Source organism: Anguilla rostrata, chromosome 10 (genome assembly GCF_018555375.3).
Source record: "Anguilla rostrata isolate EN2019 chromosome 10, ASM1855537v3, whole genome shotgun sequence".
NCBI lineage: Eukaryota > Metazoa > Chordata > Actinopteri > Anguilliformes > Anguillidae > Anguilla > Anguilla rostrata.
The window spans coordinates 27,458,230-27,481,171 of record NC_057942.1 but is presented as its reverse complement, the minus strand read 5'-3'; the positions used below and the strand labels follow the sequence as shown (position 1 = coordinate 27,481,171).

Below are 22,942 nucleotides of genomic sequence, written 5' to 3'. Positions count from 1 at the left end.
TTTAAGTCTAGTCATGCAGAGCATTGATTCCAGATGAACTAAATATTGGTAAAAGCTGTCAATGCAGAAATTGCAGGGAATTTGAAGGCACACAGACAAGCACAGTGTTTGAGCCCAAATGTAAAAAAAAATTATGGTCAGGTAAAAATGTAAATAGGATGTGATTTATTCATATATTATTTCACGTTCAGAAAAAATACTTGGGTTGAATTATTTGGGTATTGTTCATTTAATGTTATATTTCTTACTGTGATTATGTAAAGGTAGAAAGTCTTGTGTGTGGCTCCTTTTACATACAGGTGTATTTGCAGCTTTTGGGTATGTGTGGGAATGGAGGGAGGTCAAACAGTTTTCAACCGTATACTTTAAAAGTTTGGAATGCCAAAATGCAATTTTGTTTAAAAAAGTTTTTCATTTAATAAGACTTAACTACTCATTTTGGAATCCGTTAAACTTATTTTCTTTCAATAATTATCTGACTTTTGAACTTTTAAAGCTTCAGAGTCTTTGGCATTGTTTTTGAAGGAATTTAACCCACACACAGACAAGAGGTGGTTTGGGGCAGCATCACATGTCATCTGTACCAGTAGGCCCATGTTAGAATGCAGCAAGAAGTAATTAAAAAAATGCATCAAATTTTGTTTTGCCTTTATAAAATTCCTTGTTGCCTGTTCCTGCTTGCTTAATGTAAAAGGTATTCCTGTAATACCCACAGGGTTATGCTCCTGCACTGCCCGGTCTCGCAGAAACAGGGAAAAGACAAACTGCAAACTGCCCTTAAAAAAGCAATACATGTGAAACTACCATTTTCTCATCGTGGATATGCTCTCAATGCTCTGCCTCCCAAAACATTAGGACTTTTCTGCATGGCAATATATAAAGCATGCAAGAAACAGTTTATATTCCTTAATATTTATTTATACATTATACTCTCCAAACAATTGTGGGGTAATTTTTCAGATGTACAAACTTCCTCACCCAGGTATGTATGCACATCTTGTAAGTTAAAATATAGGTTGGATTTTCAGTATACATTTTAAAAAAAGTAATCAAAGGCAGAATTTTCAATTTTATGAAATGTGCTACACTCACCGTAGCACGTCAGAGGTGGTCTTGGAGTCCAGAGGATGGGGGCTTCTTTGTGAGGCCTTGCTGGATAGGAGGTCATCAGTCTGAGTGATGGAGATGTGGTGATGGAGAGACGCCTTGAAAAAGAAACACAGTGGAATCACCAGAAAAGTAGACAAAATGTAGACCAATACAATTTCACACAGAAATATCCTAAATTACTGGAATGAGTTTGGTGAATTATGTTGAGTATTATACATTGACGATGACAGTTTTTTTTGTGTCACTATATACTCATGATAAATGTAAAAAGTTCAAGACAAAGAACTGCAGGTTGACAGAACTAGATATACAGTAATAAAGTTAGTCAAAACACAGTCACAATTCTCAGTGATTCTGAACAGTAAACTATTTGAACTCTGACTGGTGCGGTTGAGTGCAGCAGGAACAAGGTGGGGTCAGAACCTTCAGGAAGAGTGGACACTGATTCTGTGCCTGCGGACAGGAGGCCCAGAACCACTGCGGTAGGTCATCGGCACGGGCAGTGGACACGTAGTATCCCAGAGCTAAGGGTTGCTGTTTGAGCTCTTCTGGGGCCTCTCTGGACAGAAGCCTCTCTCCCTGACTCTGTGGACACACAGAAAACAGAGTCCAGAATATCCTGAAAACTTTCCTGCATTCAGTGACGGTTGCGACAGGTGCAGTGTTAACACAGTGTGCCTGGATGCAGAGCAGCAGTAGCACTCATGTCTGTACCAGTCAGCATTCACACACACACCACACACACACAGACACACAAGCACACACAAATACATGCACACACACACACACACACACACACACACACACAAACACAAAATGGAGTCAGAGTCATGCACACACTCACACACACGCAAACACAAAATGGAGGCATACTCCTGCATACACACTCAGAGGCATACTAATGCATTCACGCACATGCATACTCACAAACACAGAGGCATACTCAAGCATTCACACACATATGCAAACACACAAAAACACAGAGGCATACATACTCAAGCATGCACACACACATGCACACACACACAAACATGCCCATATGCATACGCACATACATACACACGCAGTGAGCTTCATGATGCTAGGGAAAAAGAGGTTTTTTCTAGATTTAGCCCTGTACTCAACTATTGTAGATGTATAATCAGTGCACATTCTCACCTCTTTGGTGTGATGTACATGAAAGTAGTCATTTTTAGTGTTGTGTTGCATATTCTTTGCATGCAATGACTGCTTGAAGTCTGCGATCCATAGACATCACCAGGTGCTGAGTATCTTCTCTGGTGATGCTCTGCCAGGCCGGTACTGCGGCCATTTTCAGCTAGTTGCCTTACGATTTCTCTTCAGCATATGAAATGCATGTTAAACTGGACTCAGGTCGTGTGAATGACCTAAATTTTTTTCCAGTTTTTGGCTTTGAAAAAGTCCTTTGTTGCTTTAGCAGTATGTTTGGGATTATTGTCTTGATGTAGGATGAAGTGCCATCCAATGATTTTGGAGGCATTTTCTTGAACTTCAGGTTAGATAAGATGCTTCGGTATACTTGAGGATTCATTCTGCTGTTTCCATGAGCAGTTACATCATCAATGAAAACAAGTGAGCCAGTACCTGTGGCAGCCATACATTCCCAAATCATGATACCCTTACCACCATGTTTCATAGGTGAGGGGGGTGTTTTGGATCTCGGATAATTCCTTTTGGCCTCCGCCCTTTGCTCTTGCCATCACTAATATATATATATATATATGAATCTTGGTCTCATCTGTCCACAAGACCTTTTTCTGGAACTCTGCAGGCTCTTTTTGGTACTTCTTAGCATTAAATTACATTTATTTAGCAGACACTTTTATCCAAAGGGACTAACAAAAGTGCGTATCATGGTCATTGGACAACTACAAAACACAGGTTCAATAAGGTACTTAGCAACCTGTAACCTGGCCATCCTGTTTTTGGGGCTAACTAGTGGTTTGCATCTTTCAGTATAGCCACTGTAGTTCAGTTTGTGAAGTCTTCTGTAGACAGCAGTCACTGACACATCCACATCTGCCTCCTAAAGAGCGTTCAGATCTGTCTGACAGGTGAGAATGCTTCGCTCATCAACTGTAGAGGTCTTCTTTGGCCTAAAAGGCCCTTTTTAATCATTAAGTTCTCTTAATGATGTTCCAAACAGTTAATATTGTGTTAAGATTAAGGTTTGGCTCTGACTGTATTTTTCTTAATTCTCAACCTCATAATGGTACTCTTGACTTTCATTGACAATCCCAGAATCAACACTAGATATTGAAAGCTCTCTAATACCTACACTGAGGAAGCAATTGAATGCATCTGACTAATCACTTGTGAAGCCATTTGTCCAAAACATTTTGGTGGCCTGAAACAGGGGGGACTATGTATAAAAAGTGCTGTAATTTCTACATGGTGAAACCAGAATGTAAAAAAGTCCCTATAATAAAAGCTGAGAACCTGTACTTTTAGCACACGTGAACTGTTTACATTTAAAATTATGGAGTACAAAACCAAATCAAGAAAAAAATATGTCTTTGTCCTAGACATTATGGAGCTCTCTGCACCTACAACATTAGCGTAGGAGAATTTTATTTGTCAGCAGCCTTATATTGCGTAGAGTTGGCACAGATGCTAGATGTAATATGCCTCATTGAAAATAATGAGCTATAATATGGCCTAATTTATTCAGGAGAATTTCTGTGGAAACTCAACCGTACAACAAGGATTTAAACCTGAGTGTGCTACTGGAGCAATGGGCTTATTATTAGTTCTTTTAAAAAATAAAAAAAAACATATGCCCACTCAACAAGTTCTCTATTGTGGATACTATTCTAAAGATCCATTTTTGTATGGAATGTAAACAGGTGATTAGGAAAACCATGATTACTTACAGCCTAATCAGCTTCAGTTAATGCAGGCAGAGTAGCTTACCAATATAAAATATAATTACAGCCTTCCTGATCCAGGCACTAATGTGTACAAACACACACCCTAAACAGAGGAGTGTACCACAAAGCGAGATTGCGGGGTTAGTGAGCTAACTTAAGCTTTAACCCTGGGGTTTCCGTATCACAAAGCAGACTGACTTTAAATAGGGGTATATCGCCATTGTAACTTAAGCTGCACAGCTAACATTGTCTGGGCAGGCTTTGTTCAGGCTATCGGATTGAGACATACAAAAGCACCGCCTCTTAGACTAGCCCGCTCCTGGGAAAAAGGTGTCTCCGTTCCTATAGGATCCAGTTGAGCTTGGGGTATTTTCGCAAGGCAGAGATTATTTGGAGACATATTAATCCGCTGGTGTTCTCTGAGGATACACTACACAAATCATATAGTCTCATCAGAACGAATACAGTACATATGCAAGCTTCTTGAACCCGCATCCATATCTACTTCCTTTAAATATGGGACAATGGTGTGAGTCCCATTATTGTTGAGTTTATGAAAACAATTTGGTGTGATTGCTTCAGGCAAAATCTTAAACATCTTGTATCAAATTTAAGGTTTATGAGCTCTACAATGAGCAGTTGACACATCAGAAAGGGCAATTACTGAGAGTGTAGATATATTAGTTACTAGTGGCAAAGTAAATATGATATTAACTATAATTAATTTATACACTATTTTTACACAATTTTTTAAACCTTTGTCTCCTGCCTTGTTGGGGGGAAACAATGTTACTTTTCAACATTTTGATTTCTGTATGTTTTTCATATCCATCCATTATGTCCGTCCATATCAGCCTTTTTTCCTCATGTGAGAAATACGCTGCTGGAGTATGGTCCATTCTGCACTGCTATTGGCTCCTTAATGCATACACTGCCACTTTTATGGAAACGTACACAGAGCTTAATTAACAAAGCTTGTGTTCACTCAGAATATTGATAACCACATTCGCGATACCGATTAAGCCCAATTGCGGTTGTTAGGTTTTGTGAAACCAGCTAACACAAAGGAACCCTTGGTATGCTAAGCTTCCTTCGTAGTATAACCTCCTGCACTACAAAACCTACAGCATGGCCTCACTCACCCGGGCGTGCTGGAAGTGAGCCCCCCCTCCCATGCCAGATGGGGAGCCGGGAGAGGGCACAGGGGATGTGTTTGGGAAGGGGGGGAGATTCCCTGTGATCAGCATCATGTCATTCCCAATGTCGTTCTCAAGCTCGTCGGGGAAAGGGAGGTCAAACATGTCATCTGGGGGCAGAGAGAGAGATAGTCACAACACTGGGGTTCCGCTCACTGCTACAGCATGTCTGGACCGGACGGCTGCTTCCTCTACTTTCCCACAGACATGGGTGTGCCGTGTGCATTCATCCTGAGCCAATTGTACCCTCTGCTGGTGAAGGAAGGTAGTGAAATTGAAGTTCATGATGCCTGTGCCACTCAGAAAAATAGCACATAACCAAAAGGATCGATTTTGCTGGATATCAATAAACTATGTGAAATAATACATGTTGATTTGTAAGAGCGTAAACCCTTGTTTCCTTCAAATCAGGCACATGTTGAATACTAAGCATTATAGAGAGAAAAGAAATTTTGCCAATGCAAGAGCAAGAACATATTGAGTATGAGTGCTTGGGACAGTGTTCAAGGGTGAGTTGAATTTGCCACAATTTTTCACTACCTTCTATTACCAAGGCCGACGCCCAATGGCTTCAGGCTGACCAAGCATTACAGCATTAATTTCAGCACCCACAGCGACCAAATTTCATAAAGACCATACACTGCAACAGTATTTACTTGAAATAAAGGACACAGCTATCAATTTCAACATTTTCAAAATTTCTAAATTACAGCTATTTTGTTATGTAGCCTCAGGGAATATATGTCAAGGCATATTACAGGCACACAGTGCACGCTAACATGTGCAAAACAAGGCAAAACACAAAATGGAAAAAAATTGTTAAAAGTGCTATATTTAAAAAAAAGTAATTTCTTCAGTCATAAAAAATTCAGTTTGCTTCTCCCATCCCCTGCTCCTGCTAATTGGAGTGTGTTTTTACATACATACTTTCTCTCTCCTCATAGTCATCAATTTCACAGGGAACGCTGGTTGTTTGTGTGAGCAGGGACCACACACAAATTGATTGCATTCCACACAGTCGTCTTGAGCCAAAGTCATAGTTTCAGTGAAAAACTGAAAGTATGTCAGAGGCATTATTTCTGCGGATACCTGTCATTTCTATAACTACAATGCCCACAATTATTGATCTCCATGCTGAAGTCAATCATTAAATAAATCATCTTCATCACATGATTGCAAGGAATTAATTTTGTGTGATTATATGTTTGAAATTACGTTCGATAGCACTTGATTCAGTTGCTGAATAGCGTGCTGGAGGACAGAGCAACCCATTAATATCTGGGTACCAGTACCTGCTACCTACTGTCATTGGGGTTGGTGAAGAAACTGCCTGTTTTTCTTAAATTAATTATTTTAAGAATGTGCATTTGCGGTGTTTGAGTAATTTTAAAGTCCAAATGACTGATGGTGACGGCTCAGGCCTTTCTGAGGTAGGAATGGGGTACCTGGGTTATCCTCAGTGGGATAGGTGCCAGGGGCCACCTGTGTGGTGGCAGATGTGGGGAAGACCAGGATGTGTGTGCAGGAGGCGTCCTGTGGGGTGTTGAGCTGCGAGGTCTGTAGGTTCAGGACTGTGCTGCGACCAAAGACGGAGCCCATCGTCACCGCGTCTGCGCAGACACACACACGCACAAACAAAACACACATGAACATCTTTTATTTACTGAAACAGCTTGACGACTTGATGGATAAAACTACAAGTCTGTCGCAGGTGTCAGAGATCACCAATCATGTGAAATTAGAGATCATATGAAATGTGAATATGTGCTAAACAAGCTCTGGCATTTGCAACAATTAGGTTGCACAAGTAGCTTGCGCATGCACAGCAAGAAGATAAAAACAGTATAATAGTACTGTATTTTTAGGTAGAGGAGATTCACTATAAATGTAACGCACCAAAAATGTAACATGGGCAATAACATTAGGTATAATGCTGTGAAAGTAGCTATTTCAGGTTAATACATGTGAAATTCAAGCTATGCCATATATACCGGGCATAACCACAAAGGAGCCCTGGGGCTCCATGGCAACGAGGCAGGCACTGAGGATGGAGGGCGAGTCGCTGGCAGAGATGCCACACATCCGGCACACGTCGCGCAGCTGCCGACTGATGGAGTGGAGGGAGTGCTCCCCCAGAAGAACGCTCCAGTCTGAGAAAAAGAAGGGGAAGAGGAGGGAGAAAAAGACACGTTAAGGTATTTTTCAGTACTCCAACAAAAGCCTAACAAGTGTCCATTTGACAGTATAGTGACTGTATAGTTAGACCAGATGACCTACCATGACTCTTAAAACATTGATATAAGGAAATAAAACAATCATAATAAATTAGAACTTATTTACAGGTATCTACAATGTAGTAAGTACATGTCAATGGACATACATGTACTTTCCGTGGGTACAGGCAGTGCACAGCAGTAACTTGTTAGACACTGGAGATGTGGCTACAAATGTGGTCAATGAGTATATTACAGAAAAAATGATTTGTATTATCAGAGAACTGTTTTAATCTGAACATAACCGATTTCTCAGGACAGACAGCTTCCTGGTATACCATAGGGGAAAGGAAACAACCAGACGACTCCAGAAACACAAGACAGCTTTACCCTTCAGCTCCCCGTGACCCAGTCGGCCCAGTCGGCCAATCACAATTCTCCATGGTAACGAGGTCATCTGAATGATGCCAATGCACCACTCCCATACTTTCTGCAAGCCCATCTTCCGAGGTGAGACCTTTGGCCTTCGTGCCCTGTGAGGGAGGGAGGGAGGAAGGGAGAGAGAGATTTTTTAGGTCAACTGTACACTTCTCTATGTGAGTTTTATACAGGGCCCGGCAGTGTCCTCACAGAGGTCCAAACAACAACACGTGAGCCACCTCACCTTAAGGTGATGCATATGGCCTTCTTTTTTATGTCCTTAAAGTTCCCAAACTCTGGGGTTTGGAAATAAATGTTTTGTAACATCATCTTACTGTACATCATCCATGGTAGCAACGACACTAACAGGTGGACAATACAAGTTTTTCCCTACAGAGCCTTTCTGGTTTCCAGGCAGAGCTGCTTTGATCTCTTCAATTACTTTATGAAGACCCTATGGCTGTCACCCCCTGAAAGTCTACTGCCAGTGGACGCTGGTGTCCATGCCACTAGGGGGCAGGAAGGATAGGCCTATGTCTAATTTATCAAATTTAGAGCAACATCATGAATTTGTGAATGGGGCAAGCTATTCATTGCATCTGGAAATAACATGCAGGCTAGTGTAGCTCCTGGTGTAGTGAACGTGCTTTTACGAAGAGTAACAATTAGCTTAGCTAAGTGACATTGTTAAAGTAGCTTTCCCAACATGGTGTCATGACTACTTATGACGAGGATAATTAAAAGGGTACTTTTTAATGTGCTTTTCTTATATGACTATGAGTAACGTTACCTGTTCCATAACGGATAACTAAACGTCAGAGAAACAGAGAGAAAGAGAGATTTCTAGTGCAATTTCTTGAGGCATTTCTTGTGCACGTCATCTCAGACAGATAGAAATGAGGACTCTGGGAAATACTTTTCACTTAGCTGGGCCAAATATATGCATGCAGTTAAAACAGGAAAAAGCAGGGTCTCAATGAAAACAAGAAAATAAAAAATAAAAAACCATTGTCGCTTCACTAATAGAAATGACAGCTGAAAGTGCTGTCATCAGCTGAAAGCTGAACTCAAGGTAATAATTTGCTTAGAACAACCTCGGACTTCACAAAAACCTATTTATGTCTCCTATACATTGATGCAGCATGTGGTGGCAGTCATTTTCCCACTTTGTAAACTCCGTAAGCTCAATAAAGTGGCTAAGGAAACAGAACTAAACAAGCATCTAAGAAGTGCTGCCTACCCACAAGACCCTCTGCAAGTCTTACTGTACACATCGAGCACCCTTTAAGCCCACCCAGCTTAGGTCTATGTATACGTTATACCGGTTTGGCACGTCAATGTTAATGACACAGGTTTCCAGCAGCTCCCCCTGCTGGTCAGTGCAGGACACGAGGATCCAGCGCTGGTCGTGGGAGAGGCAGTAGCCCACAAAGAGCACGCCGTAGCGTGGGGTGGCCTCCCCCCAGGCCTCTCCCATCTCCAGCTGCTTAGTGCGCGTGGGGCCAAGGATGAAGGTCGGGGAGTATAGCTGCAGAGAGCTGGGGTTCTGTCAGACAACAGAGAGGGAAAGAAAAGGAGGTTGGAGGAAAATAAGGAGAAAAATAAAGCCAGTAATTGAGAGGACATGGAAGAGAAAGAAAGATGCAGATAAAGAAAGGGTGGGAGGAAGAAAGAGAGTTAAAGACATCCACAGGCTCAGCAAGTCTACTTACAGTCAATACAAAATCAGCACCACCGTTGTAGTAGTAATGAGGCAGCAGAATTAACAGAAATATTCAAGACTATCAATGTATACTGTAATATCTTGGGCAGGGCTTGGCATTAACATTTTGGGCCACTTGCTCTTCAGACAAGTTTCGCAGATTGTTTACTTGTCCGGTAGCTGAATTTACTTGTCTGAAATCGAAAATGTTGTCCTATTTAAAAAACACTTTACAAATCCCCTTTTACAATTATTGTGATTTAGTGAATACATACAAAATATAAAATAACAGCAGACTTGCTAACGTGGTCTTTATTTTTCTCTAATTTGCTGCAAGTGGAGCCACTCAAAGCTTGGCTTACATTCAACTCTATGGTATTTTAGCTTCCAAAATAGGTCAATGATCCCACCTACTCACCAAATTTATTTTGAAACACGTCTTCACCTGTGCTTTGTGGAAACACCTAAAGCTGACTACATGTAGCGGAGAGTCGCCATAAATGTCACAGTTTTTGGATTTAGCTCAATTAGCATGGCACTATAAAATTTTACTTCAAACTACTTTCACGTGTCAGTAGCCAATAGCCATTCCAATTGCATTTTTAACTTAATTGAGTCGGATACCACGAAAACCACAGTACAGGCAATCTGATGTTACATTCATATCGCCTAGTTGGTAGGGCTATAACAGAGTTGCAGAATAATTGTAACAGTAAATGAAAACACACTGTAATGCAAGAACGCAGATTTCTTTCTGCACATACTAATGTTAATTAAGGACAGACATTTACAATGGTAGAGAGAGACTAGCCACATCCTTGGATTATGAAGCATGGGGCTTCATTAATTAAAAAGACACACAAGCAACTAGCTGTACAGTGAAGAAAATAGTTGTAGTACCAATAGTAATACTCACAATAAGATGATGTCTTATACAGACTTCCCCACTCATATTTATGAATGCCACATGGTACAGATAATTTCTTAATAATATAATATAACATTGTATGATGTTTGAGTGGATCAGGGTCAAGTTGGATACTGTGGATCATATTTACATCTTACTCTCATTGGACAATGGCTTAGTAAGGGCTAAATAAATTCAGGTCAGAGAAGAGAAATGGTAGCTATTTATTTTGCTACCGTTTAACTTCCTTCTCCAAAGATCTAGTGTAAAGGGTGAGGGGTGGCTGGTTATGTGCAGGCATTGAGGCCTACCTCTGAGGCCTTGAGGGTGGTGTTGACATCGGAGGCGGGCCCAAAGCCTGTCAGAGACTTTATGTGCGTCTGGGTGGGCAGCAGGCGTCGGCACTGGGAGTACGCTGAGAACGCCAGGGAGCGCAGGTGCTGCAGGTACATCGGGCTCTCCCCACAGGCCAGCTGCAGCAGGTACTGACAAGGCACCACCTGGGGACAACATTCGTGTCAGCCAAAAGCAGAGGCCACAACCACACAGTTAGCATTACTAGCCAAAGCACCATTGAAAAAGCACCATCTGAGCTATACTAGATGGGTATGTTCAAGGAATTAACAGGAATGGTAACCAGCATGACCTCAGTCGCAAAGGGCAAATATTATATGGGTCATTCAAGGAAACACTGCTTCAAACAACTTATCATCACTTAAATTGAGTTTAGCATTAGCAAGATTTGCTGTCAGCAACGGGAGGCACAAAGAGGAAGAACAGAATGGACAAGCATTTCATACCACTTAGATAAGAGGATGGATAAGACTTAAGCTGAATAAATATTTACAATTCAGTGGTTATTACAGGATCATGACAGTGTAAGATCGGGCAAAAACCACCAGATTTAAGGTGATGTCTTGTAAAATTTATGTAACAGGAAGCAAGACTATAATTAAAGTTTGTAAAATAGATTCCCCTTTATATTTCATTCACATTATTTACACTGCCATTCACTTCACCCTTTTTATTGTCGTTATTACTGGGCAGCCCCACCATACACTAGGGGGTCCAGAAAACACACAAAATACACAAAGGTAGGTTTGTTTGAACAAATAATTTTGATGAACGCCAGTCAAGATAGACAAGCTGATCAAGCGTGCCACCAGCTGCATCCTCTCAAGTGTTTGTGATGTGTTTCCAAAAATGACAGGTGAGACTGCCCCAGGTTACTGTGATATCACACCACTTCCGTTACCTATAGAATGACCCTGGTTACAAGAGTCAAGTCACAAACCGTGGGAGAAATCGGCTTCCTTATGCATTTAGGGACAGTTATTCATTGAGAACATCTGGAAAACATGCATGCAGTTAAATGTCGCAGGAGGCGACACGGCTGGAGATGCACAATAAAAACTAGCTTTGCGTTGTGTTGACACTTGTCTCCCAGTACAGGGAAATGCCCAGACCAAAGAATTTATTCACATAGGTGAGGCTAACTAACGCTTCATGTAAGATATTACTTCAATAAAAATATTCTGTGTTGCTGTGCCTATATCTTATTCTGTGTTGCTGTGTCTATATCTAATGTTAATTTGGTTGGCAATTTAACTGAAGTCTTGTGTACTTGGCCCTCCCTGGTACTGTGATTACTTAAGTAGTAATACACCATACTGTAAAAAATCTTTGGGAAAAACTATACAATAAATGCTATAATGTCAGTGTTACATTTTTCTGAAAAAGTTTTGTAAGTTTATTTTGGTGATTGATGAACTCCGCAAACTGAACGTGAAGAAGAAAGCGCAAGGCCGAAAGAGGCTTGGCGTCCCCACAGGCGTCCACTCGGCAGTGGAAGGCCGGGTCACCTGCAGGACGATGGCGGGCTGCAGGACGCCGGGCAGGGTGCGCAGCAGCTCCGTGTAGCAGCGCAGAAGCCCCAGCAGCCACACGCTGTCCGGCTCCACCCCCTCCCCCTCCTCCTCCTCCTCCTCCCGGCTGCTGCCGTCGGCGCGAAGAAACGGGTCCACCATGTAGATCACGATAGCCGGCGGGTGGGCGTGACTGTCCGCCGCTTCTGCCTCAGTCGGGATGCCGATGCGCTCCCGGTCCGCAGAGCTGGAGAGAGGAGATAACCAGACGTCTATGTTTAGTTTAGTTTAGCTTATTTGACAAAATTAAAACACATGTATCAAAAGACTTGAAATTGTCAAGGATAACATAAAAAAGTCCTGGACTTATTTCCATCGTGGTCCTTGATGTTCCATCAGCCATAGCAAGATAATTATCAGGCTTCAAAAGAACAACACGGCATACATTTAAAACAGACATGTTATTCTTCTGCAAATTAAAAAATGCTAATCTAAATGAAGGTTGGCAATCTAAATGAAGTCTTCTGTACGTGGTCCCTAACACCGTGATTGCTTAAGTAGTAATATACCATACTGTAAAAAATCTTTGGGAAAAACTAAAAATCTAATAGCACGTAGCTTTTACGGCAGATATACTCCACATGTCTATCATTTCTTTATTGTTAAGCATTTTTAGGAGGTAAAATATATTTGTGATTGTATGAAAATGTTTGGAGGAAATATCATTATGCTATGTACTGATACACATGTGGGTTTTTTACGATGACGTAGCTTAGAATAACAATATCGCCAGTGTATGTAGTCTGTAATTACAGTCACTGAAGTAAACTTCACAAACACTCCACACTTGTTGGTGGTCACATTCCTCAAATGTGCAGCACTCTTTTGCCGTCGATTGCGTCACACAAGTTTACAGCAAATTACATCTCTGGATCAGTTTGAATAAATTCCATCACTGTCACCGAAACACAATCCAGCATTTTAGGCTAATATCGGGCCAATACCGATAAGTAGTATCGGATTGATGCAGGAAGCAGGTTGACTGGCTATCCTTCATCACAGTCACACGTATAACAACTGTCTGGACCAACTGAAAACAAAAGCTAAAATTGAAATAATATCAAAAACCCCAGAAAGTGAATTATCCTTTTAAAAAAGTACAAAATTTGCTTAATTCTTTTATGAACGGTTTGTGAATGTTTTAATATCCTTAAAACAAAAGTACCATGATTGTTACTATGACAGAAACGAGAAGAGGGTATGATGCAACAATTATATTTGCTAATTATACAGACACACACCAACCAACAAAAATGAAATTTGTTGGAGAAACTGAGAATTCATAACTATTTACTCTATAAATGAATTAGCCTGAAGTCTCATAAAGGTGTGCATCAGTACAACATACTCGCCAGACCTGTAACATCTGCACATGTTTTGATGGAATTTTTAGGGGGGCGACATAGCTCAGGAGGTAAGACCGATTGTCTGGCAGTCGGAGGGTTGCTGGTTCAATCCCCACCCTGGGCATGTCGAAGTGTCCTTGAGCAAGACACCTAATCCCTAATCCCTAACTGCTCTGGCGAATGAGAGGCATCAATTGTAAAGCGCTTTGGATAAAAGCGCTATATAAATGCAGTCCATTTACCATTTATTCAAGAGGCAAAAGCACAGGTGTTTTATAAACACATTAGACGTCTTGGGCAATCACAAAAAGTTCTAGCACAACTTTGCAAAAAAGAAAAAAACTGCTCTAATTTATAGATATATGATGCGCATAGATAGGTTAAATAGCCTATTTTCATCATTATGAATTCTTATGTTATGAATGGAGCATATCTCCTTCTCACCTCTCTGGGTTTTCAGCAGATGAATCAGGGGGTTGCACTGGGCAGGCAGTGCTCTCAGATTCTGCGCTGCCCCCCTGTGGCATGTCTGCTCCACCTTGCTGGCCCGGTGTAGACCCAGAGGGCATGGGGGTGGCCCCAGTCCCCTGTGCTGATGCACTGCTGTCAGGGGCCGAGACCGTAACGGGTGGCTGGCCGCCGGGGGCCGGCTGGGATGCGGGCGCGGGGGACAGAGGAGGCTGAGGTTTAAAGGGCAGGAGCACACTGCTGTCGAGCGGAAGCGCAGCCAACTGTGGAACTAAAAAGAAAATGATGAGACAGATGAGCCAGACAGCCAATAAGATAAATAAACATGTTGTATTGAATGTAAACAATTGATTCTCGCATCATCTGCACAAGCACACATGCAAAAGCACAGTAAAAAGGTCAATTATCATATAATAGGGATGCACCGACTGATCGGCCACTGATAACCATTGGCCGATGGTTTGAAAACAGCCGATGGTCAGCTCCGATTATGTCCTGTCAATCAAAAGGTAAAAATAGTCTATTGTTTATTTGTAATTCAAGATGTGGCTTTCATTTGCCTATCAGATACAAAATAATTGCATTTCATTTTCCATATTCGGCATTTCCCCAATAATTGTACAGACCTGGTGGGCTGCCAGGCGACAAAATGCTTTTTTAAAATGCCGAAAACAACGCCAAATATCTATTCATTTGGAAATCAATAATCATTTGGCTTGGGAGCCTCTGCTGGGCACTGTTCCAAAATATGAGTCAACCTCTGTTGTTGCCCAGGAAACTTGACGTAATATGAGTGTCACTGCAGTGCAGTGCAGTCTATCAATGAACTATATAAGAACCTCTTCGTTCATACAGTTCATTGTGTTCTATGCTGCTGTTAGTCCCACTAAACTGTGTGGTCAGTCCCTTTACTTTACTGCTGAGTGAAGTGAAAGTAAGTTTTTGATGTTTAATATTTTCTTGTGTACCTGCAATCTCATTGTATGTCTCTTGTTTGTACCGTCAACTGTACATCAAAGCATTGTGTCGGTATGGTTGAACGTTATAAAATTTCTTCTTACAGTGAAGAATCCCTGACTAGTTTACATTCTGGACAGATGTGACTGCAAGCGAACCTATCGCTGTTACCCCTCACAGCACTTTCAACACAAGCAGCGCGGGAAAGTTTGATCTAAATACAGTGATAGCACATAGCCTTTTTTTTCCAAAATGGCATCTCTCTATATAATTGTTCCTTTGCTTGCGGGTCAGGCACTCTTCATGGTTTCTTTCTTCAAGAAATTTTAGGACAGCACTTCTTGCATTTCTTGTGTTGAAAGTGCTGTAATGTAACAGCAATAGATTTTGCTTGCATTTACCTCTGTCCTGAACGAAATAAATCATTTTTACAACAACATAAGCATGGCTTATTTTTTCTCCTATGTTTGTTAAGCATTAATGCACAAGATGCACAAAACTTTGGTAAACCATCAAGGTAATGCCAGGTGTGTCCCTATTTTTTTCTCCGATTGCAATGCTTCAGACCCAGCAACTCCCGGGCAATTTAATTTAATCTAATGTAAATTAATTTGATTTAATATATTTTTACTGAATGTTCTAGAAAATATTCTTTGTCACAAGTTTGTAACATTGTTAAAGATGCTCTGTATGCAGTTGTGGAGTCTTAATTATAATGTGGCAGAGGTCACACAGCTTATTTTTATGCAATAAACGCAGAGTATTAAGTTATCCTTTCCTTTTAAGCCTTGAATATACAGAGAAAACTGAAATTTGAAAGCAAATATAAATTTCAGACTGCCTGCTGCAACATCCACGTCAATATTCCACCCTGCGTGTCACGTCTGTTTAGGGGTTCTTCAGTGCGTACCACCAGGCCTAAAAAATACCCTAGTGAAAACTAGATAATTCTAGTGAAATTTACTTTCAGGAAGAAGGCATTTATAGTTGGATTTGTAACTGAAATTGTGTTTATTAGAATGGCAAGATTTTAAATTGTTGTCCATAAAACTTATAGAAGCAGAGCCACCAAACAATTGGTATTGGCTGATGTTCCCCCCAATCAGTAATCGGAATCGGTATCGGACATAAATTTTCATATCGGTGCATCCCTAATATATAACTGATAACTATTGACAACTTCTCAACTATACCCTACTGCCCTCCCATATGGGCCCTTAACACCAAGGAAATCACTGAACCCACAGCCAGGCTTGATCACAAAGGCTCCACTTGATCCACTTGCTGCCTCCCTTGGCTCCAGCATTGTACTGCCCTATCAATAACAGCTAATGCCCTTAACTTCCAAACTTACACCACGTACCTTATCATCAAGCTCTATGTTGAAATATGAAACAAGAAACAAGTTCCACTTCCAACAAACTCAATACCTTACCATGATTTATAAATAAATAGCCAAAGGTCTTCAATACATATACTACAGTATGGAATGGTATCCCGCTTTCTCTTAGATCAGTCACAACTTTATCACAGTACAAACACCTGCACAAAGAATCTTTCCTTCAAAACCAAATGAATACACTCCCCAGACTCCAAACACATGTACTCACATTGCGCACACTCTATTATCACTCACAACCCCCCACCTCCCCACCCCCACAAAAAAAAAACACACACACATGCATGCAGACATACACACACACACACGCATACAGGTGCACACGCAAGCAAGCACACACACACACCCATCCCTCCATTCATACTCATCTGCCTCACTTTGCTGATGGCCTGTCCATCTCTACTCTCAATTTACTTATCCTTATTTATTTTCTCCCTCGCACTTTATTATAATGTATACACTCTTTTATTCTTCTCCTCTCTCTCGATGAGGAACAGGAAACCTGAAAAACTGTTTTTAAACTGTGGCAGGTGCAGTTAACTGTAACTTAGCGTTCTATTCTTGTAACACGTAGTCACATTGTTGCTTTTTTAACATTTTATTGTAAAAAAATAACATAGAAACACTGTAAATAGAGAAACAGGGAAGCAGTCAAGTAGACAGGTAGGCTAAGTAGTCATGGTGGTCATACTATATGCAATCAAGGTGGTAAGAACAGCCATAAAGAAGTATTCAGGGTATTCAGACAGACAGACTGATGGCCAGGTAGATACTAACCCAGCTGCTTGCAGACATGGGCATAGCACTTCAACTTAGTGAGATTATTATCCTGCTGCTGGCCAGTCCACGGCTCAGAGAGCCACTGATCCACCAGGTCTTCTGTCACTTCCTGGGTTTCCAGCGCACCAACCAGGACCATCCCATCCTGGGACACCTTGGCCAGGGGTCTGTGTTTTCCCAACCGACAGGTCTGGAAAATGTGAGGGGGAGAGAAAAGACAAGGGGTGGGGGCTCGACTGGAGTTAATCTCTAAAACATGCCAACAGGATTACTCCCTTTCAGGAAGAATAAATTTAACATGTAAAAAAGTCAAAATTAAATACAAGCAGCCTTCTTTTCTGACCTACATGTACAGGCAGGTGACAAATTAAAGGAAAAACCTGAATAAATGAGTGGAGAAACATGACGAACGCAGATGCCTCTATATTAGAGTATTGCACAATACAATTAAGCAATTAACATCCTATCACGCCCTGTGGCATGTATAAAAATGCTTGAGCAGGCCCAGTTGACTGCAATTTTGGATCAATATGGCAAGAGGAAAAAAAGGTTCATTAATGGGGCATGGATGGCAGAAGCTTCAGTCACAAATACTGTAGGGTCGGAAATTGTGATCGAAAGCGCACATTCGATGACCATGATGCTCGTGCATTAGTGCGATACGTAAGGAAAAACAGAAGAGCTACTCTTCCTCAGGTGACTGAGAATGTCAATGTGAAGAACAGTCTGGCGACAACTACGCAGAGAGGGATATTATAGTAGGGTTTAAGCTCATAAACCCCACATTACAAAGATGAATGCACATTTGACAGTTCAGTAGTGCAAAAACCATTGGCACAGGTCTACAGAGATGTGGAAAAATGTGATATGGTCAGATGAGTCATCCTTCACCATATTCTCGACAAGAGGGTGAGGGTATGTTTAGCGTACACCAAGAGCACGGTACAGGCCTGAATGCTTGACCCCTACAGTGAGGGTGTCCAGTGGCTCTGTTATGTTGTGGGGGGCATTTTCCTGGCATGGTTTGGGTCCACTTGTCCCCTTAGAGGGAAGATTCACTGCAAACCAATACAAAGTTATTCTGAGTGATCACCTTTATCACATGATGAAACATTTCTATCCTGATGGGAGTGGTCTCTTCCAGGATGACATCATCCACAGGGCAGGAGGGGCCAGTGAATGGTTTGATGAGTATGACAATTATGTGAATCATATGCTATAGCCTTTGCAGTTTCAAGATCTCAATTCAATTGAACCCCTATGGGAAATTCTGGACTGACATGTTAGACAGCGCTCTCCACCACCAACATCACCACACCAAATTAATAAATATCTTTGGTGTCCCGTCACCTCCAGTAGGGTTCCAGAGACTTGTAGAATCTATGCTTGGGTGCATTGAAGCTGTTCTGGTGGTTCGTGGTGCCCTAGAACAGTGACATTTTATGTTGGTTTTCCTTTAATTTGTCACCCATCTGTATGTAACCAAAATAAATTGCAGCAGAAAAGTAAATCAGATGTAAAAGCTGTATACCTCAGAAAGAATTTTCTGTGTATTGCAATATTCATTCAGGCTAAAATAGCAGTGCATAATCAATACTAGCACAGTACTTCATTACTGAAGTACTTTAAATAAATATAAAAATACACTGAACTGAAACCAAGAATTATAGATGCCAAGGCACATATCCTTGTATTAAAAAAATATATATATAGTTCCATTGTCACAATTTGTTTACTTCAAATTCATTTTCCCTTAAATCAATGAATTCACAAGTAACTGCTATAAAATACTAATATGTAAACATTGGTGTCATGAACAAGCAGTGATAACAATAAAAAACACTGACCCTTCAGCAAACTTGGGTGATATGTGTCAGCAATGTGATGATTCCTTAATGTGTACACAGTAACACTGAGAAATAGGCAGTCATTACGACCATGTCATTCAGACAGCTGTTAACTGTCCAGGTCGATATGACTACAAAGTATTTGTCATTTAAGAAAAAGATGGCAATCACAGCATCATGCACACTCTGCATGAGGCCAATAAAAGCCTGCATGTGCCTAACTGAAATCAGCCCAAGACAAAACTGGCTGTTTCACACTCTGACCCTAAAAGGCCAGTTTAGAACTTAACATGGTGATGCTCACCTCGTACACGGCACTGAGCTCCCGGAAGAAGACTCGTGCCCCAGCCAGGAGGGCCTCGTTGTCGGGGCAGATCACCAGGAAGGCAACATCCCGTTGTCCTCCGTATGGTTCTAGAAGCAATTTCTCCCAGAAGGGCAGGGCCAGCGGAGACAATGCGAGGAAGTCCCGGTCGTACCCCAGCAACAAGGTAGGTATGGGGAGGGGCTCAGGAGACTCCTCTGAGCCTGCATGGGATATAATTGAAGAAGCACAAAGGAAACAAAGCAAGAAAAAAAGATGGAGAGACAGAAAGAAACCAGGAAAGAAAGAGTAGGAAGATAACTGTTAGTAAGAGTAGATGAGAACACATAAATATTCTGAGGGAGTATTTCAATATTTCAGTGTAATTTCAGTAAAATATTTTTCCATATTCATCTATGCAAAGACAATATTTCAGTATTTCAGAAAAATAGTTTGCCATATTAATCTATGCAATCTATCCTTTCTGCACTGTTGCATAATTAAGCTTTGGTGCGTCATTTCACAATGTTGGTTTTAACAGGCTTAAGAGAATCAAAAACAAGAAGGAAAAGGACAGAAAACAATTTAATTGGATCCTGCTGTTATTTGAAACAATGCTTTGCAAAGGACTAGAAAAAGCAACACACAGTGTGTAAGATGATACAGGTGAATGGGAGAGGAGGATGGGTTGGGTGATGTGTTAGCTCTGTGGATCTCACCGTAGGAGCCCCGTCCAGCCATCTTGTGAAATTGTTGCCAGGTGAGCGGGCCCTGAACGTGCTGGATGTTCTCCCAAGTTCGGCCCGTTCGCTTCTTTTGGATGGCATCCTGGAGGAAGGGCTGGAGAGAAAGCAGCATTCTGACCACATCCTGGGAGGACAGCATGCTGATGTCCAGCACTGCAGAGAGACACGGCCACACAACCACAAACGCACCCACCCACACGCACACACACAATGACAGGCATCACACTGTAAGCAAGATATAATTTCTCAACGCTTAAGTCAATGCAATCTATACTGTGGTGACCAATGCCTAAACCAAAACAGAAATGCACACAACAAAGTGAACATTTAAAACTCCAGTTATCATGAAACACCAGTGTTTAAAAATGAAGCAGTGATTATTCTGAACTGGTTACAAGTATTTAGGAGATATATCCCAGTACAGGACTACTCAGTCAGGTCATGGGGGGTAGTGTTCTACCAGGTTTTCAGTTATAAATAAGCTATATACAAATTTTTGGTGGATAAAAATGTCAACTGTACAGAACAAATGTAGCAGCTATGTAAGGGGTAGCGCTTTCAGAGGTGAACTTTGCCACCGCACAAACCACGCAATTGCGTGGGGACCCTGAACACTTGGGGATCCCATGCTGGCTGGAAGCGGTAGCCTATATATTAACGTTTAATATAGGTAAATACATAGACTTCGTTTCCACAGGGGACGCGACGTTCACAACCAAACGCGAACACAGAGAGAACTCAATATCTGAACCACTACTAGCATGTGTATTACATGCCCTCAATTCAAAAAACATACTGCCTTCATGGTTACTCACTTTTTAAAAATGTACATTAATCTCCGAACACATCAGAGGTGCAGAAAACGTATTGCAAGCACTATTAATTAAATTACTTGTGATACTTTATTTATCTATAGCAGTTGTCTTTTCAGATAAGCAAAGATTGTTGGGCAATATACCTGTGTATGCTGTGGTCCTATGCCAAGTGTCTATTTTTTATAATGATGTTGCAGAATGATGCTAGTTAGCTAGTGGGGAAGATAGCAAAGAGTCTCGGCTATAATGAAGTAAATCAAAGTGCCTTATAAACACAAAAGTGGATCTCAGTAGAGAAAAAAAAAACTGACTGGCAGAGAAGGTAGCCAAATTTCCAAAGTTAGATGGCTTTTTTAAAAAGCAGTCACAAACCAAGACTCAACCACGGCAAAAACTGTGTGACCCCTAACAAGTTAGGCTACTACTGTCAGTAAGGATATATCACAAACCTGTGCTGTCCAACTGCTGTCATTCTGGACTTGTTTTAGAGCTGAGATCGTGCAACACAAGTCAGTCTCCCAACTCACAATAATGCTTATAGTGGAACACCATCCACGTAACATCTACCTTTGAGGTGTATAGCTAAAGTTACTGCACTGCTATTGTTTATGATGTTACAGTCGCAACAGTGCAGCACTCATTGTAAAATGAATCAAGAACTACAGTTGCACAAAAATAAAAGTTTGTGGACCCTTGGAATGACCTGGATCTCTCTGATATTATCACAATAATAGACAAACACATCCTGCTTAAACTAATAACACACAATCAGTTTCACTTTTCATGTCTTTATGGAACACATTCTGAACATTCAGGGTTCAGGCAGGAGAAAAAAAAAGGATGTGACCGCTTGTTTCTAGTAACTGGTTGGACCTCTTCAGCAGCAACAACCTACAACAAATGTTTGCCAATCCTATGTCCGCACAATGGTTAGGAGGAATTTTAGACCATACCTCCATACAAAACTGCTTCAGTAAATTTCTTGGATTTCTTCAAGACCCATCTTCAGATCATGCCACAACATCTCGACTGGGTTAAGGTCTGGACTTTGACTTGACCATTCCATTACATGAATTTCTCTGTTTAAACCATTCATTGATTTATTCAAGTTTTGGGTCAATGTCGTGTGGCATCACCCAATTTCTATTAAGCTTCAGGTGACGGACCAATACCCTGACATTTTCCTGTCAAGTTTCTTGATACAATTTTGAATTCTTTGTTCCCACAATGATTGCAAGCTGTTCAAGCCCTGAGGCAAAAAAGCAGCCCCAAACTATGATGCTCCCTCCACCGTGCTTCACACTTGGCATGAGGTTTTGTTGTTGGTGAACAGTGCTTTTTCCCTCCAAACATAGTGTTGTGCATTTCTGGAAAGAAGTTCACCTTTTGCCTCCATCCATCTATAGAACATGGTCCCAGAAGCACTGTGGAACATCCATCTTTTGCAAACCTGAGACATGCAGCAATGTTTTTTTTGGAGAGTAGCAGTTTCCTCTGTGGTGACCTCTCATGAATACCATTCTTGTTTGGAGTTTTTCTTATATAGGACATATAAACATACTTTAGGCAAGCTCAAGAGATTTATGCAGGTCCTTTGTTGTTACCCTAGAGTTATTTTTGATTTCCTTCAGCATTGCATGCTACACTCTTGATGTGATCTTTGCAAGATGCCCACTCCTAGGGAGAGTAGTAACTGTACAGAATTGCCTCCATTTGTGGACAACTTGTCTTATTGTGGATTGATGAAGACCCGGGCCTTTAGAAATACTTCTGTAGCATTTTCCATATTTTATGCAGCTCTACAGTTCTTCTAAGGTCCTTTGAAAATTATTTTGAGCAGGGCATGGTTGACATGAACAGATGTTTCTTCAGAAGAGCAGACTCTGTGAGTGACCAAACTTTGTATGCCTTTTTAC

At 41.2% G+C, this 22,942-nt stretch overlaps 1 protein-coding gene across 2 annotated transcripts in view; it reads right to left on the bottom strand.

Annotated features, from left to right (window-relative positions):
* Positions 1 to 22,942, bottom strand: part of LOC135233108 (mediator of RNA polymerase II transcription subunit 13-like) — a 149,872-nt gene that overhangs the window by 5,522 nt on the left and 121,408 nt on the right. For both annotated transcript variants that reach the window (XM_064296305.1, XM_064296306.1), the window contains exons 18-30: positions 20,185 to 20,364; positions 19,466 to 19,689; positions 17,312 to 17,504; positions 14,155 to 14,449; positions 12,302 to 12,551; positions 10,751 to 10,939; positions 9,153 to 9,376; positions 7,801 to 7,943; positions 7,189 to 7,347; positions 6,643 to 6,807; positions 5,144 to 5,307; positions 1,534 to 1,695; positions 1,093 to 1,205 (exon numbers count right to left, since the gene is read on the bottom strand). In XM_064296305.1, the coding sequence (XP_064152375.1) occupies positions 1,093 to 1,205; positions 1,534 to 1,695; positions 5,144 to 5,307; positions 6,643 to 6,807; positions 7,189 to 7,347; positions 7,801 to 7,943; positions 9,153 to 9,376; positions 10,751 to 10,939; positions 12,302 to 12,551; positions 14,155 to 14,449; positions 17,312 to 17,504; positions 19,466 to 19,689; positions 20,185 to 20,364 (2,461 nt within the window). The remainder of the gene's footprint in view (positions 1 to 1,092; positions 1,206 to 1,533; positions 1,696 to 5,143; positions 5,308 to 6,642; positions 6,808 to 7,188; positions 7,348 to 7,800; positions 7,944 to 9,152; positions 9,377 to 10,750; positions 10,940 to 12,301; positions 12,552 to 14,154; positions 14,450 to 17,311; positions 17,505 to 19,465; positions 19,690 to 20,184; positions 20,365 to 22,942) is intronic.